Below are 14,537 nucleotides of genomic sequence, written 5' to 3'. Positions count from 1 at the left end.
CATGACAGATTATCTTTTTCTCGTGTTTTAACACATACAACAATGATAAGTGGCCTGTACACATGTGGGGTCATAATAAGATATTGTTAAAGAATTAATTACAATCTTTCCTAAAATATCATGGCTTTGTCAATGGTCGATCATTTTTGTTTGAACCTTTGTTTATTCATGAGAAGCTCAAATAGGCATGCAGGCCGCTTTTCATAGAGGTCATGAGGGAATAGATTTTTCATTTGAATCAGGCATTAATAATATGTATCAGTATGGCTGGTATAACCGCCCTCAGATTATATAACAATGAACGATATGTCACAAAATAGTGAAAAATTCAAAGCTTAATTCCCAGGAGCCCATGACCTGGATTTTAAAGTGTTCGCACTGACAACGAAAGATTATCACGCAAAGATTATAATTAGGGATGGGTACCGGTACGGTACTTCTGCCTTTAAAATTTTTCCCAGCTTCGCACATCGCACCAAACTACAAAATACTGTCTTCCTGTTAGCAACACCCAATGCATATGTCTCCCAAAATGTCGGGAATTTTATTCTCCACTGTATACAGAAAAGAAATCAAACCCAATAGTATTCATTTTAGATTAGAAGTATCACTAGTTGATGACCCCTATTTCAAGTAATGTCCACTTTGTTATTGTATCACTATCATCATTGTACTTTCATACATGTATTTTTGCAATTAGCCTTTGGGCATGAGTTTGCAATAAAGATTATTTAAAGTCTACATTTTTTAGAAGAAATGCATGGCACGAGGACAACATCAGCAACTGCACGTACAGCGCTGTCACTCCAAGCCCATGTCGTAATAAGAATTGCCTGACATTAGCGTTTTCCCGTACTGGATATGAACTTCGGGAGAGAAGGAGCAAGCCTTGACTTCAGGCAGCTCCAACATTCGCTTCATCCAGGCGGTAAGCTTAGGAAACTTGTCCACAGAGAGCTCCACACCGCTGGACTTCAACATGGGTAGTCGCTCCAACCACGGCCAGAGGTTGTAGTCCAGCGCGCCGGCCTTGTCCCCGGAGAAGAACGGTTGTGTCAGGGCGTTCTCGATGAACTGCAATCCATCCACATACTGCTTGGCCATAGCTGGACGCTCGTCTTCCTTCCCAAGCACCAACTTGTAGTAGGGACTAATCACCTGTTGAGAGGATAATCAGGATGTAGTTGCAGTAGGCAACGTAAGGCCAAGGTCCCAATACCTAAGGCTTAGGTCACATTTAAAAAAAGGGGCCCGGCCGGGCAGCTTTCGGGAGCGAGAAGAATGATACAACAGACATCAAAATACACAAAATGTCAAAATAAGAATTAAGGGCATGATTTGTGTATTCTAGGTATATAATTTGATTTTTTTGTTTCTTAAAATATCCCGGCCTGGCCCCGGTTTGGAAATGTGACTTAAGCCTAACTGGGGACCCGGCCGGGTAGCTTTCGGAAACGAAAAATGTGACAAGAAAGGCAACAAAACACATAGAACTTAAAAAAAAAGTAGCATTATTTGTGCATATTCATTGATAAACAGTTCAATTTTTTTTTGTTTCCGCAAACATCCCGGCCGGGCCCCGTTTCGGAAATGTGACCTAAGCGTAACATTATGTGAGAGTAACATTACATGAGAGTACTAGTAATATAGATTTGAGCGAGAGAATGTGGCAAACTTTCCTCAAAGCTTGGGGATATGTTGGCACTGCTGCTGGAGATCTAGGGCTAACCTGTGTAAACAATGGCTACATTTCAGGTTAGAAAAACTGATGTAGAAGGTTTATTTTACAGACAAAACGTACTATATTACTAACGGAACACCTTTCTCATTGTATATCTGTACTACTTGAACTACTAGGGTGCATTGATGACAACTAACAATAACTAATGATATATACTGGTCTTAGATGCAAATGTACAGTTCTTATCTATAGAAAGTGTCATTGGCACACCAAATTAGTATGTGTTCTCATTAATATGGCCTTTACACTGAAACCGAATCAGCAGGAATCAAGCAAAACCAGCCGGAATGAAGAATGTGCAAAATTTATGCGACATTCGAACGGGAATTCCAAATGTACCTAATGCCTCTTCACATGGGAGGCAGAATGAGCCTGAATGCCTTCTGAATAAAAATTCTTGTATATTCCTGGGTATTCGTAGTACATTTTAGGAAACTGCATTCCGATATTTGTGTTCATTCTTTTGACGGTTCTCCGTCGATTGAGATCAGAATGTTTTGAATGATGTTGGAATGCTGTAGAATGGGTTACAGCTGCAGGTTGTTTCGCAACAATGTCAGTTCGCAACAAAGTTCAAGTCGTTTCGCAACATTTGAATGTTATTAAACTTGATAGCCTAATAGTATTAGAAATCTTATTCCTAACATAATTATACTGTTATCTGTGCACGCCGTGTATGAAACTGTGTACCGCCCGGCGTATGAAAATCATCGGGCTGTCGGGTCCATGTTCCTCTGCCGCCGGGGTTGTCTGTCGCACCCGCTAAGATTTTTACGCGGAGGAGTAGGAGTATAATTATGTTAAGAATACAATTTCTAATATCATTAGACTATCAAGATTAATAACATTCAAATGTTGCGAAACGACTTGCCTTGTTGCGAACTGATGGTTGCGAACTGACATTGTTGCGAAACAACCTGTTACCCATAGAATGCCGTCGTAATGCAGTTAGAATAGTTAGAATACACTTTGAATGCCGTTCGATATTTGTCCACCTCAATTGCACCTCGAATGTTTTGAGCATGACAAAAACATTCGGGACGGCTACAAGACTATGATAGGCCCAAATATCTGGAATGCAGTGAGAATTTAAAGAATACACTACACGAACTCCCAGGAATTTACAAATAATTTCATTCAGACGGCATTCCAGCTCATTCCGCTTCTCCTGTGAAGGGGAATGTTCTTATACATCCCATTGCAACGTGTCAGATATCAGACTACTTTCAGGGCCTACACAGGTCAGCTTTAGCATGCCCCCAAGGAAATTTTAACACAGGCCTCAGGGTCTAACTAGGAGCCTGTGATAAATTCCCTTTGTGGTATGTAAAATGGCCCTGGAGTCGAGGAACTGTGAAAGCCCTGGAAACAGTTTGTCATCCAGGCTAAGCTAACATATACAAACCTTTGCATCAAACAAGGCCAGAACCATGCTCTGACGTGCCTTCTCCAGAGGGTCGCTGGGAGTTACACGTTTGTCCGGGTAGATCCCGTCCAGGTACTCGTTACAGACCAGAGACTCGTACACTATCTTCCCATCCTTCTCCAGTACAGGTACCTTGCCTAGCGGGGTCTTCTCAAGGAACCACTCTGGTTTCTCTCTCAGGTGGATGTTGATGGTTTCGTACCTTGGGATATTAACAAAACGAGGACAACTGAAATGTCATAACCAAATCGCCACAAGATGGTTGGGTGTTTTCGGGGCTGCGTCTGTCTGTTTGTGGGTCTGTCTGCCTGTCTGTGAATAGCATAAAGGCAGATGGATCTTTATTATGATAAAAATGCGGCCGTTCTCAGCTCAACAAACGCATGCTTTTGATTTTTTTATCAGCAGAAAATATAGCATGTATAGCATAAAGATGCACTCTCACTGCGCTTGGGGGTTCGCTCATGGCGTCACTGTTTCGTTATTTTGTACGATTTCTTACAATTCATATATTGCGTAATACATAAAAGTATGACTTAGAAGACGACGAAATACACAAAAAGTAAGAAATTAGTTCTTTATGTCTGAAATTTGTTGAGTATCTTTGGAACCCCACAGTGACGCAAGCGTGACGCAAGTGCAGTGAGAGTGCACCTTAAGTGACACATGCTGTGAAGCAGAAAGAAACAATGGTTTATGTAATTACTCTTAAAAAAAATCTTATGCCAGATTGGTGTCATTTGATTCTTATCGAATAATTACACGGATATATAGGTAAGTGAAATAGAATTACCTACTGGTTGTACTAATAACAGAGTAAACTAGAGTTTCTCGAACACATATCTTCGCCAAATAAACAATTTCTATGGAAGATCGTTCTTTTTGAATGATTAATGTGTATAAGTCCATATGTTATCTAGTCACATGTAGTGGTTGGTTGGATTATGAACATTGTGAGTAGATTAGTCTATTCTGTTGGTGTACATAATGCAGCAAATTTTTTGGCGATGTGAATGAATGTCTTTGCATAATCAGAACAATTTGTACAGGTATGAGGTTACTGTTCTATTTTGTGTTGTCATAATTACTTTCGGAGAGCTGGTTATGTTTTGGGTAGCGTTTGTATGTATGTATGTATGCTATATGTATGTATGTATGTATGTATGTATGTATGTAGAAACCAGCAAATTGAAGACCGGCTGAATGGATTGTAGTGATATTTGGTATGTGAGTAGGTCTTGGAAACCTGGAAACCACAGGAACACGCCGATAATTGCATTCGTCACTGACACCAAACCCCGGCCACTGTTGGTCCTTCCAATTTACGGACCTTTTTAACTCACCAAGGGTCATCTAAGGGCCATATGTAAGGATTGCTACGACCCCCGCCTTGGTGAACGTTAGTTTCCATCTCATGAAAATAGAAAGTAAAGTTTTGCAGTCGCGAGTTAAGTCAGAGGTATTTTACAGAGTCCAAGGTTATGATTTCTGCGACTGTCCGATGACAGCCGCCTGTCACCTTTGGCGATTTGTATTTCTCGCAATGATGTCAGTTCTTTCTAGCCGACCTTTCCCTTACAATATGACATCTCTGTTAAGAGTTGAGGCACGCGTGGATAATTGACGGTGACCCTTTTGACCTAAGTGCTGTTCTGCAACATGTTGGGTTTGTCTTGTCCCAGCACTTGGTCACTTGTTGTTTTAACCTAGTTCACAGATGTAGCTACTATGTGTTACAAGCCGTCATTGTTCAGTTATGTTATATTACTAACTTTCCATAGTGCTTATTCGTTTGTTTAGACCCTTGTAGTGTTACTGACACATGGAACACCAAGTTTCCTTGCAGTCCATCATAAGAAAATACACCTGAAGTGTCTCGTAGATATTAGCTCTACATCTTTATATCAAGTGATATTCGTCAAGTTCCCTCTACTACATTTTTACCGTTCCCATTATATAGTGTTGCTTTTATTGTTGATCTGTATATAGATATAAGCAACACTTGTATATAGATATGTTATATTTCAACTGCTATGAATCCTTTGCTGCGTGCCGTCGTATTGACATCAATACAGCAAGCTGTTTAATTGCTTAATTTTATAGATACGTGTTGGACACGGTCAGGCTTTGTTTTTTGCTGACATGAACCATGACCATTTATAGGCACTTTTTCAGCCAGTAGTCTCTACCAGACTCCAGCCTGGCCGAATAGTACACGGATGACCTGGTAACATCCCTGGTCAATCAGAATTTCATGCTTCCAAGACAACGTTTGTTTATCAGGGAGCCTCTGCTTCCACTGGCTCCCTTGACCTACTTCTTCTCTATTTTTAGACATCTATGGGTCGATTCAAGTCCTTTCAGGTGACTCCGTCACAATTATTTTTCAACCGTTATAGAAGTTTCCCTAAGTAATTATATTAGATACAGAGTGATTTATATGATTTGCATCTCATTATGTTGATAATCATCCAAAGTACCTACCTACCAAAAACAAAAATATCCATCAATCCCCTCAGGAGTTATCCATCTAAAAAGTTACGAAATATAAGACCCACTGCAATTCCAAACAAGCTGCTAGGGGGCCCAAAATTAGACCATTGACTCCTAGTACCAACAGCTATCCACCAGTAAAAAATCATGAACCTGGCACTTCTGGAAAATTTAGGCGCAAACTTTGATGCTCACTTGCAGTACCAAAACAATTTGCCAGGAGGCCCATTATCGAACTTGACCTTCCTTTCTGTGTCCCCTACCTATCAACCAAATATCATTAGCATCCATCAAGAACATCTCGAGTTATCTTGCATACAGACAAACGCACTTACATACAAAGCCAGCTACAGCACCATAGGTAAAAGGTAGCTAAACCATTCTCGCACATGACAATCCTTTCCACAACCGCTACAGACCTGCCAAATATCGTGGAAATCGCCCAGCTACATTTTGACTTATGCTTCCCGAAAAAACACCAAAAAAATACCAAGCTCGCTAATGTACCATAGGAAAACGCCAGGTAACCCATTTTCGAACTAGGCATGCCTTTCAACAACCGCTACACACCTGCAAAAAATAAAAAAGTTCCATCCACAATTTCTCGAGTTATATCCTGTTGACCTACATACAGACCCAAGTCGGCAAAAACATAATCTTCTTGGCGAAGCTAACAATTGAAGTGAACTCACTCTATTCCCTTGGCAGCGAGGAACAGGCGAGTCCGCTGTGCGTACGGACAGAACCTCATACTGTACAGACGGAGTTTACCTGGTCCGGGGGGAGGGGGGCAGGCGGACCCTAGAAGACAGGTGTCACAGATTATTAGTTATAATTCACAAAATTTGCATATTGGTATATGTTTGCCATCAACAGCCCAAAATCAAATAAATCCATTGATTCCTTCTCGCATCATCATTTTCCAAGCATGCCTGCACACGGTTCCATGACCACGTATGTTATACAACTAACGTTACATTCTTGACATCTAAGTGTTAGATAATAAGATGTCTGTCATAGTACTTATCAAAGTCATTCAAACATTTAAAGTTCAGGAATTTCAGGGTTCTTTGACGTTCCGAAACTGTGTGCGGTGACCGACTTGACTTCCGGGTTCCGCTGGTAACACTGTAAAATGTTATTTCGAGCCCTGAAACCTGTATCATAATATTACCTAATCCCCAGTTTGACCACTACCTCCTTCACAAACTCACCTGTCTTCATCGCCCTTTCAGACGACATGGCTTCTATTCAGAGCTCAAAATTCTGAACCGGACATTCGTATGGCTGCGGCGCCCGCCGACCTAAATACCTCTTGGTGAACTATGAACTTTACACTATGATACTGATTGCGCATGCGTTCTATACTAATCTCCAAGCAGATCCACGGTGGTGTAATATAGTATCAAACCCACAGGTGCCCGTTTGGCTACCTTTGGCCGGCTATACTCCTTGGCCAGCTTTTGATACTATCTTATGGCACCGTAGGATCTGCTTGGAGATTTTTCTCTACCGCGTTCAACCGTCAACCATGTGATTCCATGGGAAAGAGGTACTTGCAAAGAAGGGTATCATTGCTTTCAAACTTCAGACCTTTCAAACTTACCCTCAAAGCTAACCCGTTCTGTCAACTGCCATCATATTATGTATTAATATCAATATTAAACGCATTTCCGAGAAACTTTCTATTCAAGGTCAGTCTGCAAGTGGCCTGTCACCCCCTCCCAACCAGCACCTTTGGACGGGTCCATCAGCAGTTCGGGCTATAAAAAACAATCAAGCTGAGCATCCCACTTTCTCATGGGGGTGCGGAAATGCAAGATGGAGAAATGTCTTTTTTTCACAAGTAAGTATACCCATATTGACGAGGGTCTACATGCCTTTTTCCGTTAAACGTTGCCGACCCGCTCTACTTCAACGTTAAGCGCTATCGGTATATTATTCGTGAAGCGTTGTTGGTCGTTGTAATGCTATAGTATACGTCAAGCGTTATTTGTTATCCCGAATTCACCGTTAAGCGTTACCAAGAAACTTTACTCCCGATGGTATACTTGAATACCATATATGCGCTATGTACAACATACGTCATAAAATCATGTTTACAATGGTCATTATTTCAGGCTACCACGAACTTGATACATTGGTGATGTGGGCCTTTGTGTATACATTTTGTGACATTGTTTGTCCAATTTTCAACCAGCAAGGGCTTAGTAAGTCCTACAGCATTTTAAAAGTGCACTTGTTCTGAGATGAGCTAGAACCTATTTATAAAGTGTATCAACAAGTTTCATATTGAAGTTCTGTCTAGAACTCTAGATATTACCATACACAGCTACAGCCAAGCAGCCAAATTACCATTTATTTCAAATTTACTACAAAATTACAAGATTAAACATGATCTTGTCATAAACATATCCTTTCGGAGGGGGTCTCACAAACATAATTATACACGAAAGCTTCCCATGGCCAGTGAATGAACTGATAGATGTAAAAGGTTCACACATGAGTTCCAACTTCAAGCTTAAAGATGATAGATCGATACATAGATCTTGATAGCAGCATTAAATCTTTGGTGTCCAATAACCAGTTGTAGCTTACTCTTTAGCTTCAATCACAAGACACATATGCCTTTTAAGATAAACATCTCTTCTCTTCTCTTAATTAGATGGAATGTATGGCACTCAATCAGTGTAGGCAGCCAATGTACAGTGTTTATTCCTCCAATCCAATGTCGTAGTCAGGACTGCCTGCCATCCAGGATTTACCGAACTGGGCATGAGCCTCCGGTGAGAAGTAGCAGGTCTTGACTTCAGGCAGCTGCAGCATACGCTCCATCCAGGCGGTAAGCTGAGGAAACTTGTCCACGGAGAGCTCCACACCGATGGGTTTCAGCATACAGAGTCGCTCGAACCACGGCCACAGGTTGTAGTCCAGCGCACCGGCCTTGTTTCCGGAGAAGAACGGTTGTGTCAGGGCTTTCTCGATGAACTGGAGGCCGTCGAGGAACTGCTTGCCCAGGGCTGGGCGCTCGTCTTCCTTCCCCGTCATCAACTTGTAGTAGAAACCAATCACCTGTGATGGGAATAGTCAGGATGTGGGGTATAGAGTCAATTCTGAGTCACCACAAGGATTTTTTTGGATTTGGGTTACTAGTATTACCCTCCTAAATGTAGTCACTATCAAACCTGGCTCTTTTGACTGCTTCTGTATGTATCTTTTTAGATTTCACAGCTTTTGTGGTGAGCTGTCTATGGATGGATTCCAGACATAATTTATGTAGCCGTGTGTGTGTGTCTGTGTGTTTGTGTGTCTGTGTGTGTGTTTATTTGTGTTTGTTTCAAAGTTTAAGGAGAATAATTCAAGAACGTGTTGATAGATCGTTATGATTTTTGTATGTTTCCCCGCACTTTGTAATGATGTGTGAATTGCTTTCTTCCCAACGTACCCAGTGACCCATCTTCAAAACGCTTTAACATATGTTACAACAAGTGAGTGCTGAATCTACCTTGGAACAGTTTAGACTCTAATACAAATATTAAATGCATTTTTCTAGCATGTTGGAACACGGCATAAAATATCTAGAACCTCAAGCAAACCTTAGACATTGTTCATATCAGTTTAATAGATTGTTACAAAGGTGTCGAAAATGTTCGAACAAAAGGCAACAAACACCTACACGGTAATATAGAATTGACGCCACTTGTTCATATAGGCTAAATATGTCCTAGTTGGAAAGATTTTAATTTTGCCATAGGCTATCGATATTCAGTTACAATCATTTCGCTTGAAAAGCATAGTTTTAAAGCAGAGGCCTATGATTATCAGATACGGGTGTTGGTAGAAGTCATTATTGGACTAGTTAAACTGCAATATCCAACACAAAAATTGCAGTCACCCAAACCATCCCTGAAGAGAGACGGTGGGCGCCATAGACTTCCTGCAACGTATGATCCACTGCTCACTGCGTCACGTGTTCTATCTACATAACGTGACGTCACGACAGCAGTGGATTGTTCATTCCTTGACAAAGACTAGTGCTGGTGCTGTGAGTCAGTCGAAAATTTGGGTGAGTCCAATTTTTGTGTTGACTGTTATTCTTGGACTACTAGGTTTGCATTGATAGTCGGAAATCAGCTATAACAGATCTATATATACTAGATACAAACCTTCGCGTCCCACAGAGCCAGAACCATGCTCTGACGTGCCTTCTCCAAAGGGTCGCTGGGAGTGACACATTTGTCGGGGTAGATCCCATCCAGGTACTCGTTACAGACCAGAGACTCGTACACAATCTTCCCATCCTTCTCCAGTACAGGCACCTTGCCTAGCGGGGCCTTCTCAAGAAACCAGTCTGGCTTGTCCTTCAAGTTGACGTTGATAGTTTCGAACCTTGGGATGTCGAAAAAAGGGGACATATTTCCATTACAAAAATGGATATGTTATATTCATCTTTATTCAAGGACTGAAACCGAATTAGCAGGAATCAAGCAGAACCAGCCGGAATGAAGTATTTGCAAAATTCGTACCACATTCGGGGCCATTCGGGTGGGAATTCCAAATGGACCTTTAAATCCCCTTCATACTAGAAAGAATGAGCCAAAATGCCGTGAGACTGAAAATTCTGGCTTTTTCTTGCCGTCAGAATGTGAAAATTCGGGCTCATTCTTACTCTCGTGTGAAGGGGGCTTTACAGAGAAAGCTATTCTCGTATAGGACTAATATAGTCATAGTCGAATCTGTAGGGCTGATATCAATTAGGATTTTACCATGGTCAATATTGACCGAAGAAGGCCATATATATGTATATATATCACATGCATTTTGTTAATATTAGGCAAGAAGCGCATTGTTTATGTAAAGCCTTCTGCTGAAAACATGGATAGAAAACAGGCCTGAGTAGATAACACAAGTTCAACATACATACACAAATATGAAATGGATGATGCAGAAACAAATGTACATAAGACAAGTTTGTGCATATCAATTTAGAGAAATTTGATTCAGTGTGCGCAAGATTGTGGACTTACATGTGTTCTGTGCTTTTTCTTTACATTATTTCACAGTGAACATCACCATCTAAAAACTTTTCCAGGGATCCACATTAGTGTAATTTGTCTATGACAAAATCCAGCATGAGTTAAAAATCATTATTGACTCACTGTATTCCCTTGGCAGCGAGGAACAGGCGAGTCCGCTGTGCGTACGGACAGAACCTCATACTGTACAGACGGAGTTTACCTGGTCCGGGGGGAGGGGGGCAGGCGGACCCTGGGAATAACAAATGGGACAAACCACTTCATTAGTTAAAAAAAATCAGTCTTAAATTGCATAATCAAGATACCAATTTAGTTGGTCTTCATAAAAGTTACCAACAGGCTAAAGAGCACGAAAGTTCATAAGTCGATTATTGTCTCATCCTATTTCAAAGTCTGGAACTCAAACGACCCCTGCAGTTCCAAAGAAAGTTTCTAGAGGGCCCATGTCACTTCCTCTCGCCATAAGAGCTTTCTACGTAGTACCAACCAAAAATTATGTCCAAAATACGAGATATCAAGACGCGTAGGGGGGGCAAAAGCCTTCCAACCTCTACCAATATTCTGACTATCATCAAGATCCATCCACTTTTTTCTCCAGTTACGCTTCCCACAAACAAACAAACAAACAAACAAACAAACAAACAAACAAACAAACGTTTAAACAGATACACGCACCCGAAAATATAACCTCCTTGGTGATGTTACCAATTGTGATATACATGTAACGTTATAAATCAAATACATGTATAGAAAATAAAGTAATTTCCGAAATGGCAGTCCTGACAATGTGCAGACAAAGGAGTTGAATTCTAGATCTATATTTTCATTTTTTTTTCTTTGTAAGTGTTTATTTTTGGCAAAAATAGAAACAAGACATAAGAAGACATTCATAAAATGCTTGATGAGTATTTTCATATCGTATTTCAATTAGAAAGAAGGTGGTAGCTCAATTGTCCATGTTGTTTCTCTTTTCTTTCACGTTAACGTTGCTGGGTGTCTCCTGCAAAGTAATGATCTCAACGATTTGGATTTTCATGGTAAATACATCAATAAAAGGATTTATACTTAGATGTTATGATTATGTCCCGAAATATAAGGTGTCCACCTAGTTTCTGGGTAAGGCCGAGAACTAAGTTATAATATCGATCACCCCTCTTCGCTCCAGTCACAGTCCTAGCTTTCTCATTCCACGAACGCCGGGCTAGCTGAAACGTTAAGCAAAAACGTTAAAGGTAACTGCTTACATTTGGCGCGAGGCCAAAGCAAAGTACATAATGCTTGTCGCCGTTACAAACACGGCGTATTGTTTTCGAGGGTTATTGTGAGCGTATACAAAGGACGCCGTCCGTGTGGCGAAGTTCACTGCAACCCCACGTTGAAGTTGTGGTGCAGTGCTATTCTCCAAGCAGAGGTTGGGTCGCGAGAATAGTACTGGCCGTGATTTTTACCGACTCGCTCCCCTCGTGGGCCCATTTTCTTCGTAATCGGGACCAAATGACCTTTATTTAATAGAAGTCCCAGTGTAGGAGGCAGTCACGTCCATAATTACATCGCACTGCTGCAGATAGTGGTGCGTACCTAAACTCATATTCAGGTTCAGGTCCGGATTCAGGTCCAGCAGTTCAGGTTCAGGTCCGGATTCAGGTCCAGCAGTTCAGGTTCAGGTCCGGACTTTAATAGACCTCGAAATGATGAGATTTTTTTGTCCCCAAGAGGCTTCCTATACTGCAGTGGAACTTCTGTTTTCGATATCACGTGTTCTAGACAAGCTATGGTCACGATTTGTAAATACACAGAATCAAAATAATGTATACGTGACCATTGATCTGACAATATCACGTTACCAGCCTTCTTCAACCGCTAAGTTTATGTTACGAAAGGTGATATCTTTGTCATTGTGTAAAGATCTAAAACTAGAACGCCGCCGCAACACTGATTACGCAACAGCAACAAGAAGAACACGTACACAAGTTTGTATGTCAACTAATGGACTAATAAAGTATCCAGGTATCCAAGGAGTCACATCTTTAATATCTTAAGGCTTCTTGGTCTGCCATTACGGTGTCTACATAATGTGTTACAAGCATGCACAGGAAAGACTGATACACCTGTTTTACCGGAAGCAGCGCCTGTTGGCGTTACTTTCCTTTAGTAGGTTAATATTTACGGAATCAGGACGATTTGGCCCTTTACTAACTTTTTAAAATATCTCAGCAGCCTGGTCAACTCGGCCCAATACCCTGGTCAACTCGGATAGGGCTATAGAGTTAGATATCGTTGGTTCGAGTTGACCAGATTGTTGGGTCGAGCTCACTGAAGCGTCCGACCGATCCAATATACTACCTATACCTCATAAAAGAACACCAGACAAACCCTGAAAAAACAACAACGAAAACTTACTCCCTACTACTCTCCAAGCAGATCCTACGGTAGCATAGTATAAATTTTAGTGCTATCAGAGGATTGAAGCCGGCATAGGAGTGTGTAATAGCTACCCACCTACATGGCGAATGTACACCAATTGGCTGACTACACTCCTTGGCCAGTTTAGCACCATCTTATGCCATCGCAGGATGTGCTTAGAGATTAAGTTTGTTAGTTCTACTCATACTTACCTGTCTTCATGGCCCTTTCAGACGGCATGACTTCAGCAGGTGTGTGATCTAAGACGGGACAGTCGGGACAGACAACTTTACGGTTCACTGGTGTTACCTGAAAACCGTTCAGGGTATGACTCAGCGAATAGGGGCGAACTTTGACCTTGTTAATAACACCACGACGTTGATCGCACGGACTCTGTATCGCCCCCTCCAAATATCTAGATTGCTAAGGAAACAGTTACTGTAAAAATGAAAATGTTCGCGGTGGTTTCATGCTCGCAGTTTTCGTGGTGGCCTGTTCACCGCGAAAATTTTTGTTGTGTTATGCTTGCGTACCCCCTTGTTAAATAACGCGAATATATATACTCCCTTTTCTCCCTGACGCAAAATTAAAACCCCGCGGACACACGTACAGTACAGTACTTTTACAGTAATGGCACTGGCCACGCACTGGCTTCTTGCGTCGTTTTACAATAGTGCTGCGTCTCAGTTTCTTTAAAGCCATGGTAAAGAATTAAGTTTTAAAAAGTGACAATCACTCAGATGTAATGTCTCACACAGTACACAACCAGATGAATACAATATCTTTGAATATTAAGTGTTAAAACATCGAAATTAGTATCAAAAGAACTTGTATTTAGTTTTATCAAAAGGTCTATTATCATGTCGGTCCTGGAGCCATCCGATTACTACCGATCGCGAGCCTGCCCAGAAAAAAAATCGTTTTTAGGACAGCGGGTATCGCTCAATAGGATGGTACATTTATCCAGGCTACTATTATGTAAGATTATGAAAACAACATAGAGTATATTTTCTTGCCATTTGTTTGCATAGTAATACTGTATGAGTTCGTATGTTGTTGTTTATAGTACGGGTCTAGTTTGAGACGGTTTCAGAAACTCAGCATAACTTTTGTAGCTTGTTCACAATACGAAAAACGTATGATGCATGCATATATGCTGAAACTTTAGTGAATTTGTTCTCGAAAATATTTTCAATTTTTGCCAAAATCTTACATGATGTACCTTTAAGTACACACTACTACATGTGTACAGTACTATACATGCAACATTGTGTATAACAGCCAGTTGCAGTTAAACCAGTAGCCGTAATTTCAAGACTTTACACTGAGGCTATTAAATGTAATGGAAAATAATTTCTAGCAGCTTACGTGGTCTAAACATCTAAATATTTATTCATTGTTCTAAAAAGTAACTTTTTAGACAACGAAAGGTGGTGAA

At 40.9% G+C, this 14,537-nt stretch overlaps 2 protein-coding genes across 2 annotated transcripts; both read right to left on the bottom strand.

Annotated features, from left to right (window-relative positions):
* Nucleotides 1-36: 36 nt before the first annotated feature.
* Nucleotides 37-6,991, bottom strand: LOC118418017 (glutathione S-transferase omega-1-like). Its single transcript, XM_035823812.1, has 4 exons — nucleotides 6,875-6,991; nucleotides 6,353-6,461; nucleotides 3,147-3,369; nucleotides 37-1,158 (listed from the first exon to the last, which is right to left on the bottom strand). Exons 1-4 carry the CDS (start codon nucleotides 6,900-6,902, stop codon nucleotides 802-804), a joined length of 717 nt encoding a protein of 238 aa, XP_035679705.1. The 5' UTR covers nucleotides 6,903-6,991; the 3' UTR covers nucleotides 37-801.
* Nucleotides 6,992-7,314: 323 nt separating this feature from the next.
* LOC118418016 (glutathione S-transferase omega-1-like) lies at nucleotides 7,315-13,437 on the bottom strand. The gene is made up of 4 exons (XM_035823811.1): nucleotides 13,312-13,437; nucleotides 10,820-10,928; nucleotides 9,827-10,049; nucleotides 7,315-8,732 (listed from the first exon to the last, which is right to left on the bottom strand). The coding sequence occupies exons 1-4, from the start codon at nucleotides 13,337-13,339 to the stop codon at nucleotides 8,373-8,375; spliced, it is 720 nt and encodes a 239-aa protein (XP_035679704.1). The 5' UTR covers nucleotides 13,340-13,437; the 3' UTR covers nucleotides 7,315-8,372.
* Between the last annotated feature and the right edge of the window lie 1,100 nt (nucleotides 13,438-14,537).

The sequence above is a fragment of the Branchiostoma floridae genome, chromosome 6 (assembly GCF_000003815.2).
Source record: "Branchiostoma floridae strain S238N-H82 chromosome 6, Bfl_VNyyK, whole genome shotgun sequence".
Taxonomy (NCBI): domain Eukaryota; kingdom Metazoa; phylum Chordata; class Leptocardii; order Amphioxiformes; family Branchiostomatidae; genus Branchiostoma; species Branchiostoma floridae.
This window is presented reverse-complemented; position numbering and strand designations above follow the sequence as displayed.